We start from the raw sequence: 21,686 nt of genomic DNA, 5'->3' as shown, positions 1-21,686 counted from the left end.
ATTCTTGCACTAGAGGGTCACAAATTTTTAGCATGAAATAAAATTTTAACTGCATTGCGTTAGAGCCAGGAATGAGGTCAGTCACCAAACAGCACATACCACTTCCAGTGACACTTCTTTTTCTTTCCTTCTCAAGTGCCATAATTTCAGTACTTCCTTTATATTGGTAAAAAGGCAGAAAGCCATGATTCTCTTCTGGACAGACTGGTATCCCAGAACTGTAAAAGATGGCCACATTGTGTGAATACCCACTTCTTATTTTTTGTCTTTCCAAGAGCATCACAACATTAACCTAAGGTTTGTCTACTGCAACAGCTATATTTTCATAGTGAAATGTGACACTTTAAAATTTTTTGAGCATTCATTTGCAATAAGAAATGCAATGTTCTGCGTGCTGTTCTGCTTTAGCACTGTGGAATTATTTTCTGTAGGGGTTAATGAATTTATGTTGCCTTGAAAATATTTTCACTCAGGTTAAACCTAAACTTCTGAACAATGACCCATGTAAATATGGGCAGATTTCCTAATAGTAGAGCTGTATCCTCAAAGCAACAACCTTCCCTTCGCTGCTGAGATGAAATGTGCTGCAAAACTGAGTTCTCATGTTTCTTCCGTTAAGAAACTGAGCAACTATTGTGGTGAATTGGTAGTAGCAGCTTTAACTCTTGAATCCAGTGCATGTAAGATGGATCTGAATGTCTGCAGAAGTAATTTATTAGTCTACGTGATACATTATAGGATGATGAGTGAAATAAACCTGACTGTGTCTTTAAAAATTCCAATGACCTCTGGCTAGCATCATGGCAAATATCTCAGGGAGATCAGTTTTGGTTGAGGTTGAGTTTGAATTTTGAGAACCTGAGGCTTCTGAGCTTCAGGATGGGTCTGTGCTATGAATTCTTAGAATTGTGAACTATGGTTGTTATTCAGTGAACACTGATGGTTGTGATAGCAGAGCATTGTACAAAATAGAAAATTTTGTGGTTGAGAGAAAAGTGGAAACTTCTATAAAATAAAATCTCAGTTTCATGGTCCACAGTATGCTCAAGGAGCTGAATGGCATTTGAGATGAAATTCTCAGTAGCGTACAATGTTTGGAGCACTTGATTACATCCCATTTGTCATAGGTTTATCTAAGGTGGGTGGAGTTAAAAGAACTTCATAAAGGTAATTGCTTACAGTCATCAGATATTTTAAGTACAGCATTTTGAGCCTTACTCCATACAAGTGCAACTTTATTTCTCAACCAGTTTCCCTTATTTCAAGCATCTTTAGTGGAGGGACTAGAAGTAAAATGAAATGAAAAATATATGTAGTACACACAGTCAAATAAAAAAAAAAAATATTGTGTATATGAAGATAATCATCTACAGTACTTACAGAACTACACAGTGAAAAATTAAAATGACATTAACATCAACTAGAGCATAATCATATGCTGTATATAAATAACTGTCAGAATGAAGTGCGGTGAAGTGCATACAAACAATAAAACTCATTTCAGCATTATTCATACAGGTTATGTCATGAATGCAAGATAGCAAACTGCCATACATTGTCAGTATAACACCAAAGGTGGGAGGCATAATGAAAGAATATCCAAAGCAAAGGAGCATGTATCATCACAGACCAGCAGCTCTGTTATAAGGTCAAAGGTTGACAGCAGTTAGAGGTAACAACAAAAGTGGCATCCAAACAGTCCTTAGCTTAATATTGGTGATATCTAATAACAAATCCTTATTATCAAAATATAAAGCAGTAATTTGTAATTAAAAAGAAAATAAGCATTATAAGTAGTAACAACTTCCTACGTCATTTTTTATGAATAGCATTGTGACGTAATGGAGTGAGACTCTGGTCCTGTTCAAGAGAACATTACAATCATATTTTTGCTTTAGTAATACAACTGTTGCATTTACATTATGCACTGTTAGTAATGTAAAAGTGCTCCTCTAACAGTAATCAGAAGTGAACATAGGTGAAGTCCCAAGAAATATACAGCAATCAGGCAAAACCTATTTACATAATCCTAACAAGTGATGTTATCTATAACTACTGCCAACCTTTTGCCTGATATAAGGGTTACTGGTTTGCGATGAGCTCCCATTATACCATTCATTGGCCTGGCAATATATACCTGTTTCTTATCATCTATTCATGACACAACCTGTATGAATTGTGCTGAAGTCTGTTTTATTGTTTGTATCCACTTCATTGTGACATTTATTTATACAGAACATATGATCATGCTCTATTTGATGATAATGTCATTTTGATTTCTCATTGTACAGCTCTATAAGCACTGTAGATGGTTCTCTATTCATACATACAATATTTTTATTTTTATTTGCCTGTGTATACTACATATATTAATCATTTTATTTTACTTCTTGCCTCCAGTGATGATGCTTGTAATAAGTGAAACTAGTTGAGAAACAAAGTTGCAGATATACAGCTGAAGACTCGAGATACCTCACTTCAAATGTGTGTAGTTACTTTGGATGGACTGTTACTTTCCTAGCTATTCATTTGAACTCACTAAAACCCAGTGATAAGTTAAATTTCAGTGCGCACATTGGCTTGTGTTTCTTTAGTGAGTATTAACACTAAGACCAGAAGTGTCTTATTTCCTAATCTAATTCCCTCAGCATCACCCGACTTAATTCGACTACATTCCATTATCCTAGTTTTGCTTTTGTTGATGTTCATCTTATACCCTCCTTTCAAGACACTGTCCATTCCATTCAACTGCTCTTCCAAGTCCTTTGCTGTCTCTGACAGAATTACAATGTCATCGGCGAACCTCAAAGTTTTTATTTCTTCTCCATGGATTTTAATTCCTACTCCGAACTTTTCTTTTGTTTCCTTTATTGCTTGTTCAATATACAGATTGAATAACATCGGGGATAGGCTACAACCCTGTCGCACTCCCTTCCCAACCACTGCTTCCCTTTCATACCCCTCGACTCTTATAACTGCCATCTGCTTTCTGTACAAATTGCAAATAGCCTTTCGCTCCCTGTATTTTACCCCTGCCACCTTCAGAATATGAAAGAGAGTATTCCAGTCAACATTGTCAAAAGCTTTCTCTAAGTCTACAAATGCTAGAAACGTAGGTTTGCCTTTCCTTAATCTTTCTTCTAAGATAAGTCGTAGGGTCAGTATTGCCTCACGTGTTCCAACATTTCTACGAAATCCAAACTGATCTTCCCCGAGGTCGGCTTCTATCAGTTTTTCCATTCGTCTGTAAAGAATTCGCGTTAGTATTTTGCAGCTGTGACTTATTAAACTGATAGTTCGGTAATTTTCACATCTGTCAACACCTGCTTTCTTTGGGATTGGAATTATTATATTCTTCTTGAAGTCTGAGGGTATTTCGCCTCTCTCATACATCTTGCTCACCAGATGGTAGAGTTTTGTCAGGACTGGCTCTCCCAAGGCCATCAGTAGTTCTAATGGAATGTTGTCTACTCCGGGGGCCATGTTTCGACTCAGGTCTTTCAGTGCTCCGTCAAACTCTTCATGCAGTATCGTATCTCCCATTTCATCTTCATCTACATCCTCTTCCATTTCCATAATATTGTCCTCAAGTACATCACCCTTGTATAGACCCTCTACATATTCCTTCCACCTTTCTGCTTTCCCTTCTTTGCTTAGAACTGGGTTCCCATCAAAGCTCTTGATATTCATGCAAGTGGTTCTCCTTTCTCCAAAGGTCTCTTTAATTTTCCTATACGCAGTATCTATCTTACCCCTAGTGAGATAAGCCTCTACATCCTTACATTTGTCCTCTAGCCATCCCTGCTTAGCCATTTTGCACTTCCTGTCGATCTCATTTTTGAGATGTTTGTATTCCTTTTTGCCTGCTTCATTTACTGCATTTTTATATTTTCTCCTTTCATCAATTAAATTCAGTATTTCTTCTGTTACCCAAGGATTTCTACTAGCCCTCGTCTTTTCACCTATTTGATCCTCTGCTGCCTTCACTATTTCATTCCTCAAAGTTACCCATTCTTCTTCTACTGTATTTCTTTCCCCCATTCCTGTCAGTTGTTCCCTTATGCTCTCCCTGAAACTCTGTACAACCTCTAGTTCTTTCAGTTTATCCAAGTCCCATCTCCTTAAATTCCCACCTTTTTGCAGTTTCTTCAGTTTTAATCTACAGTTCATAACCAATAGATTGTGGTCAGAGTCCACATCTGCCCCTGGAAATGTCTTACAATTTAAAACCTGGTTCCTAAATCTCTGTCTTACCATTATATAATCTATCTGATACCTTTTAGTATCTCCAGGCCTCTCCCATGTATACAACCTTCTTTCATGATTCTTAAACCAAGTGTTAGCTATGATTAAGTTATGCTCTGCGCAAAATTCTACCAGACGGCTTCCTCTTTCATTTCTTAGCCCCAATCCATATTCACCTACTATGTTTCCTTCTCTCCCTTTTCCTACGCTTGAATTCCAGTCACCCATGACTATTAAATTTTCGTCTCCCTTCACTATTTGAATAATTTCTTTTATTTACTCATACATTTCATCAATTTCTTCGTCATCTGCAGAGCTAGTTGGCATATAAACTTGTACTACTGTAGTAGGCATGGGCTTCGTGTCTATCTTGGCCTCAATAATGCGTTCACTATTCTGTTTGTAGTAGCTTACCCGCACTCCTATTTTGTATTCATTATTAAACCTACTCCTGCATTACCCCTATTTGATTTTGTATATATAACCCTGTATTCACCTAACCAAAAGTCTTGTTCCTCCTGCCACCGAACTTCACTAATTCCCACTATATCTAACTTTAACCTATCCATTTCCCTTTTTAAATTTTCTAACCTACCTGCCCGATTAAGGGATCTGACATTCCACGCTCCGATCCGTAGAACACCAGTTTTCTTTCTCCTGATAACAATGTCCTCCTGAGTAGTCCCTGCCCGGAGATCTGAATGGGGGACTATTTTACCTCCAGAATATTTTACCCAAGGGGACGCCATCATCATTTAATCATACAGTAAAGCTGCATGCCCTCGGGAAAAATTACGGCTGTAGTTTCCCCTTGCTTTCAGCCGTTCGCAGTACCAGAACAGCAAGGCTATTTTGGTTAGTGTTACAAGGCCAGATCAGTCAATTATGCAGACTGTTGCCCCTGCAACTACTGAAAAGGCTGCTGCCCCTCTTCAGGAACCACACGTTTGTCTGGCCTCTCAACAGATACCCCTCCGTTGTGGTTGCACCTACGGTACGGCTATCTGTATCGTTGAGGCACGCAAGCCTCCCCACCAACGCCAAGGTCCGTGGTTCATGGGGGGGAAGACATTTGTATGGTGCAAAAAGTGGCAATCGACCTTAAATAATGAAAAATGTGGGGTAATCGAGATGAGTACTAAAAGGAATTCATTAAATTTTGGTTATACTAAATCAAGGTATCAGTTCAACAAAATACCTAGGGATGACAGTTACAAACAATTTATGTTTGATCAATGACAGATAATGTTGAAGAGTCTATACCACAGAATCAATCTTGAGGCTGCCTGCTTGATAAGTGGAATAAAAAGTGTCCCTTAGCAACTGAGCAACCCATGGCACTGCAAAGGTTCAAATACCAGGCAACTGCAGAGGCCCTCACACTGTTGTGTACGTTTTTATTATAGGAAAACAAAATGGCTGGAGATGAAGGACAATAAGAAACATTAAGTAAAACTGTAATCAAGATTATTTAAGAAGATCTCTGAGAGATTGTAGCACTGTTTTCAGCTGTCAACTGTGAAGCACTAATGGCAACATACGAGCATGCTCTATGCTGAGCACAGATGTCAGTTGAAGCCTGTCTGCCATCTTGGTGTCTCTTGGAAATCTATTTCCATGTTAAAGCTCTGTGTTAAATCTACACTCTTAATGTTAATGCGTTAAATTGACAGTCAGATCTGAGTATGTACTTTGAAACAATGTTTTGTTATGGATGGATACTTGTCATCAGACAATTGAAAATGTAATTATTTTATGCCAATTCTCACTCATCAAACATGGTGCACATTTCAGCAAAACAGCTAAATGTTTTTTTTTTACTGTATTAAGTGAGTTTGAAGAGTAGCACTGCATTCTGAACACTTCACCAAGACTGAGCAATATGGTGGAGGCAGGCCACCATACTTTCAACATCCTCCTATAGCACACCATCTCAAATACTTCAATTATCTTCTTTTCCAATTTTTCCTCACACAGTGATTCACTGCCGTACAATGCTGTACTCCAAACATATATCCTCAGAAATTTCTTTCTCAGTTTAAGACCGATGTTTGATACTAGCAGACATTTCATGGGGCAGGATTACCCTCTTCTTTCTTTTTTGTGCTAGTCTGCTTTTCATGTCCTCACATCACCTGATGTGATATTTTGTTTTCAAGGTATTAGACTTCCTTGTTTTGGTGTTAAGTTTATCGCTAATCTAATTTTTGCTAATCCTCATTACTTCTGCTACTCCTCATTACTTTTGATTTTCAATGCATATTCTGTACTCGTAGACTCTTCATTCTGTTCAACACATCCTGTAATTCTTCTTCGTTTCCGTCAAGGATAGCAGTATCATTATTCATTCGTATTGTTGATCTTCTTTGATCTCGGATTTTAATCCCACTGTGAAGCTCTCTCTTATTTCCACCATTGCTTCTTCACTATATAGATTGAACAACAGAGGCTAAAGACTCCATCCATGTTTTACATCCTTTGTAATGCAGGCACTTTGTTTTTGTTCTTCCATTCCTATTTTTCCCTCTTGGATCTTGTACTTTCTGTATATTATCCACCATTCCCAGTGGCTTTCTCCTATCATTTTCAGAATTTCAAACATCTTGCACCATTTTACATTATTGAATACTTTCTCGTCGTTGACAAATCGTATGAGTGTCTCTTCTATTATATACAATGTCCCCTATTAGTTCTGTTTGGTATCAGCACCACACACTTGAGCACTGTTCTAGGATGCATTGTATGATGCTTTGCAAACCATCTCCTTTTGAAAATCATTGTATTTTGTCTAGTATCCTACCAATGAACCAAAATCTGCGTTATGCTTTATCAGAGATTGACCATAAATGACCATCCCCTTTCATATCCCAGCAAAGCATTACATTCAGGTTTTTGTACAAATTGATCAATTTGAGTTGGGAATCATTGACATTGTACTCATAGGATACATTTTTTTTCATTTTTTGAAGAATGTACATTTCTCAACACTTAAAGTAAGTTGCCAGTCTTTTGCCACCCTGAAATCTTGACAAGATCTGACAACATTTTGTGTTCCACTTTCAAACATGCAGATGCTGAAGAGAACAGTCAGTAAAATGGTAAGTACAAATGCAGAACAAAAGGTAATACACTTATCTTTCTCACATTGCACAGTTGTAGGTGAATTATTCATATGCAGTTACTGAATTGCATCACAGTGCCACTAAAGCAGAGCTACTAAATACTGTTTTCCAAAATTCCTTCACCAAAGAAGGTCCAAATACAAGAAGCAGTTAAAAGCTCTGTGCTGCATGATATCACAAGTTTGAAGGAACATGAACTCTGAAATGTTTACTTCAGTTGTAAACAGATGTCCTTTGACACCACATAACACACCGCATCACAGAGACAGATAAGAGCATGATGAATTCACAAGTTTGAAGGAACATCAACTCTGAAATGTTTACTTCAGTTGTAAACAGATGTCCTTTGACACCACATAACACACCGTATCACAGAGACAGATAAGAGCATGATGGTGCGATGTTACATGACTGTCCACTGGAAGTGGAATTAGGTCTTCTCTCATGATGGTGGGCAAAACAAAACTGCCACTCTGGTCTCATGTGACTGCTTATCAAGCTTCAGTGTGCCAGTGGTACCCTGCAATTCTGTGAGGATGTGCAGCATCTTTGTGATGGTCAACAGCTGGAGCACAAATATCAATGATTGATGACACTGCAGTATATTTGTGCAGTATTTCTTTTTTGTTTGTTATTTTTTTCCATACAGTACTTTATTAAGGTAGTTGGAAAATGTGCAAAAAAAGTAAGGTTGCTATCAGTGTTGTCTGCTTGATCATTGATGTACAACAAGAGCTCCAACACTCTTCTTTGGAGCACCCCTGAATTTACTTCTACGTCCATCGATCACTCTCCGTGAAAGGTCACCTGTCTTCTCTCATGTGAGGCAGTCGAGTTGGCTTTCACTTGATCATTGCTTTCAATCTCTGCTGACTGGCATGGAGATCATTCTGTTCAACACTTCTGAGGTGAAATTATGTTCCAAAATTGTACAAAAGATGGATGACAAGATATTAGACATTAGTTTTGTAAGTAACTTCTGTCATCCTTCTTTTTGACAGTTGAGATCTGTACTTACTTCCAACAACTGGACACAGTATTTTGTTCAAGGAATCTATGGTGTACTGTGATTAAAAGAGGAGCTAAGTCAGGCTTTAAATTCTGTATAGAATTTGATACAGTTTCCATCGAGACCCACAGCCTTGCTCGAGTTCAGTTATTTTAACTGTGCCTCAACACCACTGACACTAATATTTACATTACTCATCTTTGCTGTGATATACAAATTAAACTTCGGCAATCCAGAATTTCTCCCTTTTCTTTGCTATTCTCAATTTCAGTTCCTGTGTCATCCATGAGTTTCTTGACACTAACTTTGGTGCTGCTAACAACCTTTACATATTACAAGAATTTCTTTGCATTCTATGAGAGATTGTGCTTTGGTAATCACTGAAATTGTCCTTTTGATAGTGTTTCATTTAGCATTTCTATTGGTAGATGTTTTACACGTATTCTACAGTAGTTGCTGGTTCTATAGAAGCTTCTTACAGAAAGTGTATACTATGAAAGGATCACTCCAGTAAACCAAATGAAGTTGGTCAACTATTGTTTTTAATTTCTGCACCAGTTTCTCTGTATTCTCCTTCCCAGGGCTTAGTGTACCAAGTTTTCTATTGACATTCTGCCCAACAAAAACATGAAGCACTCAGGAGGGGAGGAGGAAATGAAATGAAACTTCTGTATGTACTATTTTGTGAGATTCGCTGCTTTTTAAAAGTGCCTCAAATTCTGGCACATTGTTGGGAATGTTTTAGCAATTGATCACTAGTCTCATCTGTGAGGAGAATTTCTGTGGGGCTCTACTAATAATTCAGATTCTTTTATAGCTATCATTATCTGGAGTGGATGAAGAGTTGTCAAAAACTTGCATAACAGTCTCTGATGCATAGTTCACCCTGACTCATTTAGGATAACATTATAGTTCTCAATCATATGCAACAAGTTTAGGAAATTGCACCCTAGCATGTCACAGAACTTCTGAAGTCTCTGCTCATTCCAGTAAAAGTCAATTTTCTGTATTTTAAATTTTTTTATGTTCAACAAATCTATGTCTAGTCTTCGTTATAAGAAAGATCCCCACCCCTCTATACTGAAACATGAGGCTTGCTTCCTTTCACTCTGTTATCTCACGTGTATTATAATTTGGGGAAACTCTTTGCAATCACCATGAATACTCCTTGTTCAGAAACAAATAGTTAGACTGGTCTATGGTATCAGTTCAACAAATTTTATGTAGGCCATTGTTCAGGTGCCATGGAATTCTAATGCTGCCATCCTTACATGGTAGGGCCTTAATAATACGACATGCTTGGAGTTCTGTCAATACTGGAGTAGTAAATGTGCCAGATTATCAATGTCATTTTTAAAAACCTTACTTAAAATAAGGGATATAAGGAAAACTTGTAGTTTCGACATATGAAAACAAGTGAGTTTTATTTAGAACATTTAACACTCTAGGAGAGAATACAGTATAAATAAATTGAAATGATGTATTACTTTTCTATAAAAACAAAATTGAATCAGAAGTCAAATACTGTATGCTCTGTAGGGCTCAAAGTTTTAGAAAAGTTCAGTATAAGTAAACACTGTTTTGTATGCCATTTACGAAATGAAATAAGCACCACTGATTTGAAAAGATCAAGAACAAGCAAAATAATAAAAATTGTTAGCAAGAATTTGGTGTTGTCTTAAATAACCAACGGCAATGTCCATGGTTCATGGGGGGAGGGTGATGAAAATATAAATACTATTAAAATCTACAGGTTTTCCTATACTCCAAAGGAAATTGAGAGTCACTTAATAAAGACCACCCATACCACATCGTGATGATGTCATTAACTGGTGTATATGGCCTTTCTGTGGTCAGAACGGCAGCACTTTTTCAACTATTTACTTAGCATTTCCCAGTTGGCTTCTGCAATTTTCACTTGCTACTAATTTAATATATTTGTTTAGTATCAGTGTTTATATTACTTTAGGACTCTATTGGGAGATGATCTGATTCCACTGAATCTATTTTAACATGCCAGTTAGAAAGTTTGGTAAAACAGGGTGCAAAGCATTTTATCTATTGCAGAACTTCAGTGGAAAGGTGAAGGCACCATGGTGGTAAATTCGTCTTTGACTATCACTAGGTTATTGTCTTTGATAACATTAATCAAAGTCCTGCCATTCCTGTCTGTCATGCTTCCTCTCCATGCTACATAATGGGAATTCAGGTCTTCACCTCTTCTAAAGGGAGACCAAAGTTGGCTAGGTGTCTCAAGTCAGCTTCCACGATTCTGTAGTGGGGAGCTTTATACACAGAGACAGCTATAAAAGTTTTGAGAGTAAATTTTATTTGCATGGCAACTAATTTGATGCCATTGTTTTTTGCATTGAATTAGGAATTTTACATGTGGCAGTGTATTTTTTAAAAATATACGAAGACTGTCTTTCACATCAAGACGATTCTCCTTGGAATGAATGTTCTGCTGGTAGTTGAACCAAGTTTCACACAACAGAACATCATCAGGCTGACTTGTGAATATTTCTGTTCGCAAGCTTTCTCTGTTGGAGTTAGCTGTTCTTGTATTGCACTGTAATAGTTTTATAGGCTTCATAATTTAGGCTGACAGAGAATTAAAGATTTCTGTTGTGAGTTGCCTGATTGTTATCATTCATAACACTGTTTGGTTGTGTATTCTGAATGACAGAGTCTATAACATTCATTATCTTATCGATCAGTTCAGCTTGAACTAAAAGCTGTAACTGATTTGATACTCAAGCAATTGCTTATCTATGGGTACCTGGCAAATAGGAATTTGGCTTATAGGTGTGGCTACATATTGCATGAGTTATAGTTTGTTTCAATACTGGGGTCACTCATGTATGTTATGGTGTTTGCTTACTTCAGGCAGCCACCAGTAATGTTGGTGAGCAGTGTTTGTCTGCAGAGGCACATCCACTTATTGAATGCTATCCCCATTTGCTTACTGTTGACACTATATGCTTATGACAGGCAGCGGTGGGAAGAGTTATGTGTTTTGTTAATCTGGTGCACTGGTGTTTGTTTGAGCAGTAACAATTGTGCAGGCAAGAAATGATGATGTTCCCCAGTGATGGAACACATAGGTGACATATGAGTATTGTTCAATGCATATGTGAAGTCTTCATTGTTAAACATAGCTAGCTGCTGAGCTTTTTGCCCTGTCTATGATATTCCAGACAGTATCAGTTTTCCCTCACAGTGAGCACAAATAGTAATAGCGGAGGTGCAAGATTCAACAGACTGAGGCCCACTACATTTGCTGCATCTTACCTGGAATTGAAACTGTTTACTGATGTACCTGTAAAAGTGACATTTAAAGCACTGTCTGGCAATTGACACATAGCGGTCTACAGTTCCATGAATAGGCACTTCCATGAATAGGCACAGTACCCGAAAGAGTCTGATAGTCAAAGGTTAACAAGCAGGTCTGCAGTTTGACAATGTCCTTTACCATCTCATACATATGGCTTAATAAACCTTCGAACACCTATAAGAGGGAATATAGATTGCGTGATTCCAAAATCTGTTCTGTATTAGTTGCCTCTTCTGAAGTTCTTAATTCAACCATCATTTTGGTTTTCCTGGCAGAAGATATATAACATACATGGTTCTTGAGTTCTGGCAAGGAAAGATACAAAATTTTCCATAGAGTCATAGTGTGCAGGCAGCCAAGGTATTTATCCAAACTTTCTGTAGAGTCTAAATATGAGCCATTATCTTTATGTTTTAATCCAGTCAAAGAAGGAAAATTAGAGGAAAAATTGTATAGCTGCAAATATTTGCACAGTACCAAGTAGTAGTATCATGAAGAACATACTAAAAATCCTGAACAATGGGGTGCAAGTGTGGAGTTGGGGATGGATTTCCGGGTCACATGTTCTCCAGGACCCATAGCGTCTGTGTTCAGGGGATGGAAAAGACACAGATTATTAAAAATATTGTTCTGATGAAATAAAATTAACATTTATTTTTAAATGAAATGGGTTGAAAACAAATGTTAAATGTGTGTACCACATCTAAGTGCAGTAGAGCCGTATTAAGGAATAAATTGTGTTCCATGGGTGTAATGGGATGGAAGGGGAAATGTCTGGAGTGGAAGTGAAAGGGAAAGTAGCTCACTGGATTGTGTTCATGCACTTCTCTCCTTCATAGGTCTGCAAACTGAAGATCATGCAAGTGATTCCCCTCTGTATACCCCACTACATCACAAGAAACAACTACAGGGTGTTTCCCAAAGTTATACCAACCCTTCACTGTGGGCCTTATGAGTCACTGGTGATGTAGTGTGCAGATATGCCTGGGGAGTGTTTATTTTGCACAAAATTCATTAACACTACAGGGAGTGCAACCATGAATTACTAATAACACTAACACAGGTAATCTGTATGGACAGAATCTACATAAATCTCTGTATGCTGTTCTACACTGCTAGAGGTGAAATTGATTCTTAGTCATCCTGTACAGCAGCTGTAGTGTTCTTCTGGGAAAGGTAAATTCCCCCACCACATGTGCTGCTTGTTTTTCAGTTTAGAGACGGACTATGTATGTAGACAAAATAATTTCACTGAGCTCACGTTTATATGGTGAAATTACTTTCAGTTTATTAAGAGAGTACTTTTTGCAGTTGTTAAATGGGCTATTCTGTGAAAAGCTCAACAGCTGGCACTATCAACTGTCTACAACACTGAAGAGCCTTTCCCAGATGTAACATGCTGTCAATATGTATTTGACAATGCTGATTTCATTGTCTCCACTACCACTGTGTGGTACACTTTTCACAGAAGGAGGATATCACATGCATCATTCCAGCCTCAGCTCTTCCAAAATCTGAAGAGGCACAGAGGGTTAAATTGTCTCACTCTGCAACAGGAGTAGGTCACCTAGGTGTTATAAAATTTCAGATATTTCAGTATAAGTCAAACAGTGTATTACAGGAGATTGCTGTTCTAGGTGAACAGGATCAGCCTCATTCCATCAGACATATTCACACCTATCTTGGAAGACGTACTGTAAATGTATGGTAAGTGGCTCCACTCAAGTGCAGGTCACTCCATAAGAGCCAATAATTCGTGAGTGTAAAAGCTTAATGCAGTCAGAGAAGTGCAGTAGCTTTTTGCTCATTCATTATTTACCACCAAGTGACTAAAACACGGTTACACAGCTTTACAGTAAACTGTCACTGATAGACTGCAGCAAGGTGCCACATTTACCAATCCAGTCCCTTTCTCACTGACCCTACATATGTCATGGCAGCATCATAATAACAAATTAAGCACACAGGAACATATTTTCAAAAGAGCTTTCTTAACAACTGCACATAAGTACTCACTTAACGAACTGAAAATAACTCCACTATATAAACACGAGCTCTGTGAAGTCGTTTTATGTACTCATGTTAGAGAATTGGACAGGAAATCCTGTGAAGGTGTAGTCTGTGTCTAAATAAAAAAGCCAGCAGCACTCATTGTGGGAGAAAGTGCTTTTCTCGGAAGAATGCTACAGCTGCCATACAGGATGACTAAGAATCAATTAATATTGAGCAGTGTAGAACAGAATGCAGAGATGTACATATATTATATTCTGTACAGAGCATTACCTGTGTTATAAGAACATAGGGTTCCATGGCTGGTGTCATAGTGATTAAAATTCTTCTGGGTATTATGCCGCATCATTGCTAAAAACTAAAATAATAAACAAAAACCGACATTTCGGCCGAATTGCAACGGCCTTCCTCAGGGCATTGTTGTTAGTTTTTAGCAATGATGCGGCATAATACCCAGAAGAATTTCAATCACTATACCTGTGTTATCTTTATTAGTAACTTACACCTGCATTTCATGTAGTGTTACTGTATTTTGTGCAAAATAAATGCTCCTCAGGCATGTCTGTACACTGCATTGTCAGTGATTCACAAGCAGCACTGTGGAGTATAATTATAACTTTGTGAAATGTGCTGTAGCTGTTTCTTGTGACATAGTGGGGCAGACAGTGTAGAATCACCTATTCAACCTTCAGTCTGCAGACTTGTGAAGGAGGGAAATGCATGAACACAATCTGGAAACATATCTCTTCCCTTGTACTTCTACCACACCCACTCCCCCCTACCCTGTACCCCCCCTGGTAAACACATTTAATGTTTCCTTATAACCCATTTTACTTAAAGATAAACATTAATTCTGTACTGTTAGAACAACGTGTTTAATAAAATATGATTTTTCCATCCCCTGAATGCAGAAACTATTGGTCTTAGAGAAAATGTGGCTGGGACCTTTTTCTGTAGGAAATTTAATGTAGCCTAATTTTGTACTGGGAAGGATTTTTGATAGTGTCCACAATTTTGTGTTATTCAAGAAAAACATAAAAAAGTGACCTTTAAACCCACCCTCTCCTGCCACTAGGCAGGATTTTTAGTATTTTGTTTAGTACTCTTCCTCCTGGCACTGTGTGAGAATTTGGCTGTTTTTGATCTTTATTGATTGTGCTGTTTCTAGAAGTTACGAGACCGCTGAGTAGCTGTAGATTCGACAGGAAGAATAATTCTAACATTTTGTTGGCAGATATTGGAAGCAGAAGCTTCATTTACAAGGTGATCAGATACGTTTGAAACATCAGTAACAGACAATACTTGGTTAGCTACTCAATGAAGGTTTTCAGATCCCTTGATTCCAACTAACGTCACTTTGCTGCTTGTTTCTTGTGCTGGGGAAGCTAGATAGCTCCTGTACTAACATCTGTATCTTCTCCTGTACAGTATGTGTCCCAGATTAACTCCTAATGACCACTAATGAGTGGCTGGTAGCATTCATTGGGGTGTCCAATGTAGGTTCTAGAGAATCATGGAAGGGACCTGTATCCTGATGTAGTCACTGGGCAGCCAGTTGGTTGTTGTTGATGCTGACTAGCAGGGGCATTGAAATCATCATCCCCTGTGGCATGTACCCCATTATATTTGATGAGGCTAGTTTTTACAGAGAGGAAATTCAGTTGATTTAGTTTATTATAACTGTACCAATTATAAAACCAGTGTTCACACACTATAAAGAAAATTATTAAAATGTATCACACTCAGAAATATTGCTAAATATACTGAATTGAAACAAAATATTTTAGAGCATTTGTTTAGCCATTTCTGTTGTCATTGCTAACTGGAGTTCCAACCCTATGTTCTTCCTGCTGCCTCCCTCCCCTATACAGGGCCCATAGACCCATCACTGACATGCTACTCATGGTCTAGTGAACAGGTGGTGACAAGAAACTGTACTTTATATAGAGAGGACAGTATCGATGGGAGAGGATAGCACCTGAAGTATGTTTGCTATATCTTGCACGTATATATTGCAAACATTCCTAGCACATCCATTTGCAACCACTTTCAGTCACTTTCCAGCAGCTTACAAGTATCAACTAACTGAGCCAATGCCCAATAACAACATTCACAGTGGGGTTGCATTGTCGTTGTGCAGTGTTTGACAGAACAGTAAACATATAATATTAAATTAAGCACACTGATTCTCTTATAATGCCTGGACCTGGTACGATACAAGAATTATGAGCTCCCATTAAGAACTGAACTGATTAGCACTCAACAAAGTGATTTCTGTTATGCCATAGCTATATAAAACTGTTGTCTCTGTTTGAAATAAGCATATGCAGTGGGAGTGTATTTTTGTTTTGCCAGAATTGTAATGTGTAGAACAGAATTCTTTCTTAAAGTGATTATTTGTACAGTAGAAACTTTTAACAGTTCATCTTCCGGACAGTGAAGTGCAATTTTATCCACTAACTGTTGAGATGTAAAATACCATAATAGTGCAAATGAATGGATGTCATGTGTTGCATAAATTATAACAGCAACAGTAGTTATTTCTGTTTTTGATTCAACAAGTGAGAACATCCTTGTCATCTATTTCAAGTTTTATTTACAAATTTAGTTGTAATGCTGAAATTTGCACATGAACTAGTTGCTTTTTAGGATGCCAAGTAAATTTTATAAATTATGTGGAAACAGGCCATACTTGATGAGGAATTCCTTACAATCACAACTACCAGTTTTTTTTAAAATTTTGGAAGTGTGCATAATAATTCTCCATAGCATGCTCTCAGAGTTTGTCAACTGGAGTGTAAGATGTTTATTATATCACACACAGTTTTTAGCGCTTCAGAAATTATGGCATCTGTGTACTGTTCTGGAATATTTTGTGATCATGTTTGTGCTCTTACATTTATGGACTTAAATTTCTCTGTAACAGACAAGGTTTGTGGGGTTTGGCCAGTTTTGCAACAGTGTTTTCACTCTCTTTCAACCATATTGATTATTTGCAATACCTCTTGTTTTGACTGTACTTTGTTCTTGTAGCAGTTTTGTAATTCGTTGATTTATTTTCCCTCCCCTGGCAAATATATATTTGTGCATCTGTTAAATGCACTGTGCCTGCATCATAGAACTTGGTATCCCATTTAAGCTATGCTTCCTCTATTTTCATTAGGTCCAGTGCATATAGCCAGCTTCATATTGTAACAGTAATATACAGTGTTCTTCTAATAACAGTTATTACATTAACTAGCTTCCTGTCACATGATGCTCAAAGTGACAAGTGACAGTGTTTGATCAGACAGTTCATATGGTTATGAAATGTGCATTATGAGCTTTGTGCATTTCTATAAGTGTTCATCTTACATATAGAATTTGTGTAGCCATGTGAAAATTAAAATTAAATTTTTTGTGGATCATAATAAGTGTTAAAAATTACTTGTAGTAGTGATATGTTCCCACAGTATTTGCAGATTGCTAATTCACATATTTTCTGTTTAATGTGAAAGGCATTTAATATTTTTATACTGTCAGGCTGTTCAATTTAATGTACTACTTTAACTGTAGAACAGTGCATGTTGTAAATCATGCTATATTTCTATGTATTTATGGGTCTCTCATGAGTGATCTTTGTTCATTGCTTCATCTGCAATGTAACTCTGTAGCTTACTTTTCTTCTTCATCTGTGTTATATTAACTGTGGTCACTCAAGAAATATGTGCACAGTTTTCCGAGAATATTCTCATCAGGCATGTTAAAGAATAAGACTTTGATGAAGTAGATCAGTTTTCAAAAACAGTGTAATGCTCATAATTAGATTGTGTGACTCATAAAGGCTGTTTGTTCCAACTGATGATCAGTGCTTCAGTTTCCAGAACACACATCAGTTCACTTTTTTCCATTTCCATGAGAATACAAAATTTTGTCATCAGCAATATTGGAGATGTATGAAGTTTGGTAGGCAAGCTATGAAAAAAGCTCTGAAGCATCTTTCCAAAATCTGGTACAGCATTAGCTTCTCAAAGAGTTTTTATTTTGTAATGGACACACTTATTTTCTAAATATCTTGTGTATTACTGTGGTGTAGTTGCAGTTCTTATTGCCCATCTCAGGCCCAATACTGAAAACTCGTACTTGAAGTTAAAAAACATATATTTCCTGATGGGACACTTTTGGGTGTAGATCACTGCATAATTCTGTAATCTCCTGTGGAAAGAACACTAAATGTTTTGTGGTAAAAAATATTACAACATAAAAAACACTGTATAGCTCCATAAATTCAGGATTTTTAGGTTATTTGTTGTGTTGGAGCCCATATTCTGTGAAATCAGTCTATCAGACAAGAAAATTAATATGATTATTTACGTAAACTGAAGAGCTTCATAATGAAAATCAGTCTTCTTACTTCAGAACAAGAGCCACTCTGAAAGTTTTAAGAAACCAAAGTAAAATTCTGCTTCTGAAAAGAAAAAAAAATCTTCACACATTGATTCCTTCCTTTGGAAAGGTTGTGTTGTAAGACTCTGTAGGCACATTTGTTTGGAGATTCACAACTCTGTCGACAGATGATGTATTTAGTTTTCAGCGTGCTACACAATTACATAGTGGCAGATTTAGGCAGTGAAGTGGATTAAGAGTTGCCTGGATTTGAATGTCGTGAAAAATACTTGTATAGTGACCACAATGTGAGAAGGCATTTGTCATGATCGACCACAATCTCAACCACATCTGCCATTGTAAATAACTTAGGAGTAAAGAAGACGACTCTTCAAGTAGTGAAGGTGTGGAGCTATCAACAGGTGCACAAAAAATAATGAAAATTTTGCTAGCTTTTAGATGAATCCATCAATGAGTGCACAGGCGTGCTGTCATCCAGCCACCAATACCCCCCCCCCCCCTCCCCCACCTCCCCTGCACGCACACATTTCTGTGTTTACTGGCTGAACACTGAACACACAGGTGGCTACGTGCCACACTGTGTGTGTGTGTGTGTGTGTGTGTGTCAGTCTTCGTAAAGCTAGCACAGTTTTCACCTTTTTTTGTGTCTATTGAAGACTTAATACCACCACCGTTTGCTGAATTGTTTCCTTTATGCATAAATAATTTACATTCTGCTATAAATTTTGTACTACATTTACACCTGCCATTGTCAGTTTATCTTCTGTCTCCTTGAAAACCTTAGACACTTTAGGCATAACAGTCTGTAGATACAATACTAGCTTTTAGTGTGACTGGGGTGAGGTGTTCATTTTCAGTGAAGCAAATGATCAGTAATATTTGTTAACTACAATCCTTGGTTTCTGCATGTTCATTGGATGATCATCATGAGAGAAGCTCTGTATGTATGCCCCCCATTATTATTATAAATCAAATTCATGCAGTTGTGCTTCATCTTTCGATATAGTTTTGAATGTTGATTCTGTTATGGTAAAATTAAATGTGTCAAACATCAACTGATAAAACATCAAACTGTGGGGTTCTGTTTCTTGATGAAACCATGTGGTGTCCACTGACTGCAAATATTCCTAACCTGAGTTGAAAACTTCCATGTAACATCTTAACAATGGCTGCTGCACTATTCCTTGCAAAAAAGACATTCTCCATGTGCTGTAGGTGCAGTGAGTGTTTCATTCAATCGCTCCCCAAATATGATATGTATTTGCTTAGGCAACACTGATTTACTTTCATCATAATGAAAATTTCCATCATATCTGAAATCAACAGCCAACTATAGACACTTATTGTGGAGAGAGGAGAATCTCCATATACCTGAATCAGTTCCTCAAGATACGTATTCTCATTCCTATTCTTTGAAATAGTAATTTTGTTTTACAAAGAAATGACCCTAATTCAGTCCATTGCCACCAACAACAACTGAATAATGTAAATGATCTTTTCACTGTTTCAACAGTTACATTGTTGAAACTTTCAACAAATGATTGATTGCTCCTGTTGCATGTCCTGTTTGCAATTATAATGGTAGATCAGAACAGTCATTCTTGAAACTTTCAGAGTGGTCTTCATTTCTGATTGATGAGGTTTCTGTTTGAAGAATTTAATTCCACACATTTGGTGCTTTATTTTACACAATTCACAGATAAACAGTGACCACTTAAATAGTAGCTACCTTAACAGTTTTGATAAGTGTTTTGGAACATAAAAATAAGTTGTGAAGTTTTGCTAATGAAAGAGTACTTGCTTAATTTTAACTAGTATTCAATTACATAATTGCATTATAAAAACTCATTTACATTCCTTATTTTTAGCTGACTATACAGCCCATATTTTTAAACTAAATAGTGGTATTTTATTCTTCCATCTGAGGAGTTTTTGTTTATGTTATTCCTGATTGTTAAGGTGTCTTAACAAGGCGAAATTTTTCCCACCGGAGTATCCGGTACTTTGTACACGGAAGCCCACAGCAGTTTATGCAATGATATGCTGCAACCACTCAGACATGTGCAACAAGGATGAGGTCCCACGTTTGGCAGGTAAGGTGACTCCCCCGCACTCTCCCACATGGACGACATGATAGTCATCAGTGCCCCAGCTTGCTGTCTAACATCTTGTGCTCCAGTTCGCCATGTGACGTTGTGTGGTGTACACTAACAAGTAGCAGACTACCTGTTTGGATATCGTAGATTTATGTTAATAACCAAATGAGTAGTGTGTTTGTAGCAGCTTTGTGTGTTTACATTGTACTTGCCGCTAACTTGATACAGTTTTTGCCTCTGAGTGACTGGTTTCATGACAATGTGAACAGTTCTTCATGTGATACACTTACACAGAGTGATAGAATGAAATATTGATAGAATGAAATATATTGGTGTTTAGTTTGCTGCTGTTCATAGATCTTTGAGAAATGTGGTATTAAATTATATATAATTATTTTACAAGCTGTGAATTGTGCAGCTACACAGAGCTCTGTATATTTGGCATGAACATTTACAAATGTCAGATTAATTCTACATTCATTTAATTGTATTCTGATGCAGTTGCATTGCTTTTATTCTTCTAGTTTTAAACAGGCACCTAATAGTTGAGTTATTTTGTAAATGAGTGTATATGAATAGACTTCAGTATTTGTCAGTGGACTTCAGTACATGTTGAAAAATAAGTGATATAGTTATGAAACTAAATTGTCATATTTATCATGCTAATTACTGAGAAATATGTCTGCTTAAAATTATTGGATTTATTAAAATTATTAGGTACATACTTGGTGTCATCAATTTTGTCATTTAGTCATCAAATGTGGTTATATTCTGCTTTATGCAGAGGATAGGCAGAGCAAATATTCATGATCCAAAAAGAAAAATGAGAAGAAAGTGGTGTTTCTTATATGCTGTACCAGAGACTATAAATTCTTAATCTAGTTGATGGTCCTTTATGCTTGGCAAATACTCTCAGGAAAGCTAATGTAACAAGGAAATGCTAGCGTAGTAATATTATAGTGTACTTATGATGCCATTGTTGTCCTTACTTAATTGTAGCATAATGGGCAGTTATTTGTCAAAATATTTACCAACTCATGTGACAGTGATGATTTTGATGATGAGGTGATGATTATGATGTACATTTTACAACTTGGTTAAGGTCCTTTAGTAGTCATAGGTGCTTTATAAATTGATTGAAATCAATCATATTTACTTTTTCAAAGGATTAGGGGGAAGTATTTGGATGTTACTGTCTTAACTGTAGAAAGGAGGAGATGTGTTTGAATATGACAAAGAAATTTTTTATGTCCTCTCATTATGTAAATTGACATATTGCTTATTTAAACTATTGTACCAAGGTGAATGTTATTATTTTTTCAATTCTATAAAGATCTATAGAGTAATGGGCTGATGGAACACCCATAATAAACTATTAAAATAATTGTGCCTTCATAGAGTCACATGTATGTTGTGTTATGACTTTGTGATGATACAATAAATCGATAAATAATTTTTCTGCAGTACTTGAAGTTTTGCTTTCT

The 21,686-nt window shown here is 37.0% G+C and overlaps 1 protein-coding gene across 4 annotated transcripts in view; it reads left to right on the top strand.

Annotated features, from left to right (window-relative positions):
- LOC126482336 (TGF-beta receptor type-1) overlaps positions 1-21,686 on the top strand; it is a 190,189-nt gene that overhangs the window by 46,415 nt on the left and 122,088 nt on the right. For 2 of the 4 annotated variants that reach the window (XM_050106407.1, XM_050106406.1), the window contains exon 3: positions 20,066-20,199. The exons of the other annotated variants lie outside the window; for them this stretch is intronic. In XM_050106407.1, coding sequence (XP_049962364.1) covers positions 20,066-20,199 — 134 coding nt within the window. The remainder of the gene's footprint in view (positions 1-20,065; positions 20,200-21,686) is intronic. 4 annotated transcript variants of the gene reach the window in all.

The sequence above is a fragment of the Schistocerca serialis genome, chromosome 5 (genome assembly GCF_023864345.2).
Source record: "Schistocerca serialis cubense isolate TAMUIC-IGC-003099 chromosome 5, iqSchSeri2.2, whole genome shotgun sequence".
NCBI classification, from domain to species: domain Eukaryota; kingdom Metazoa; phylum Arthropoda; class Insecta; order Orthoptera; family Acrididae; genus Schistocerca; species Schistocerca serialis.
Note: the sequence above shows the minus strand (reverse complement) of the source record. Positions and strands in the feature narration are given on the sequence as shown.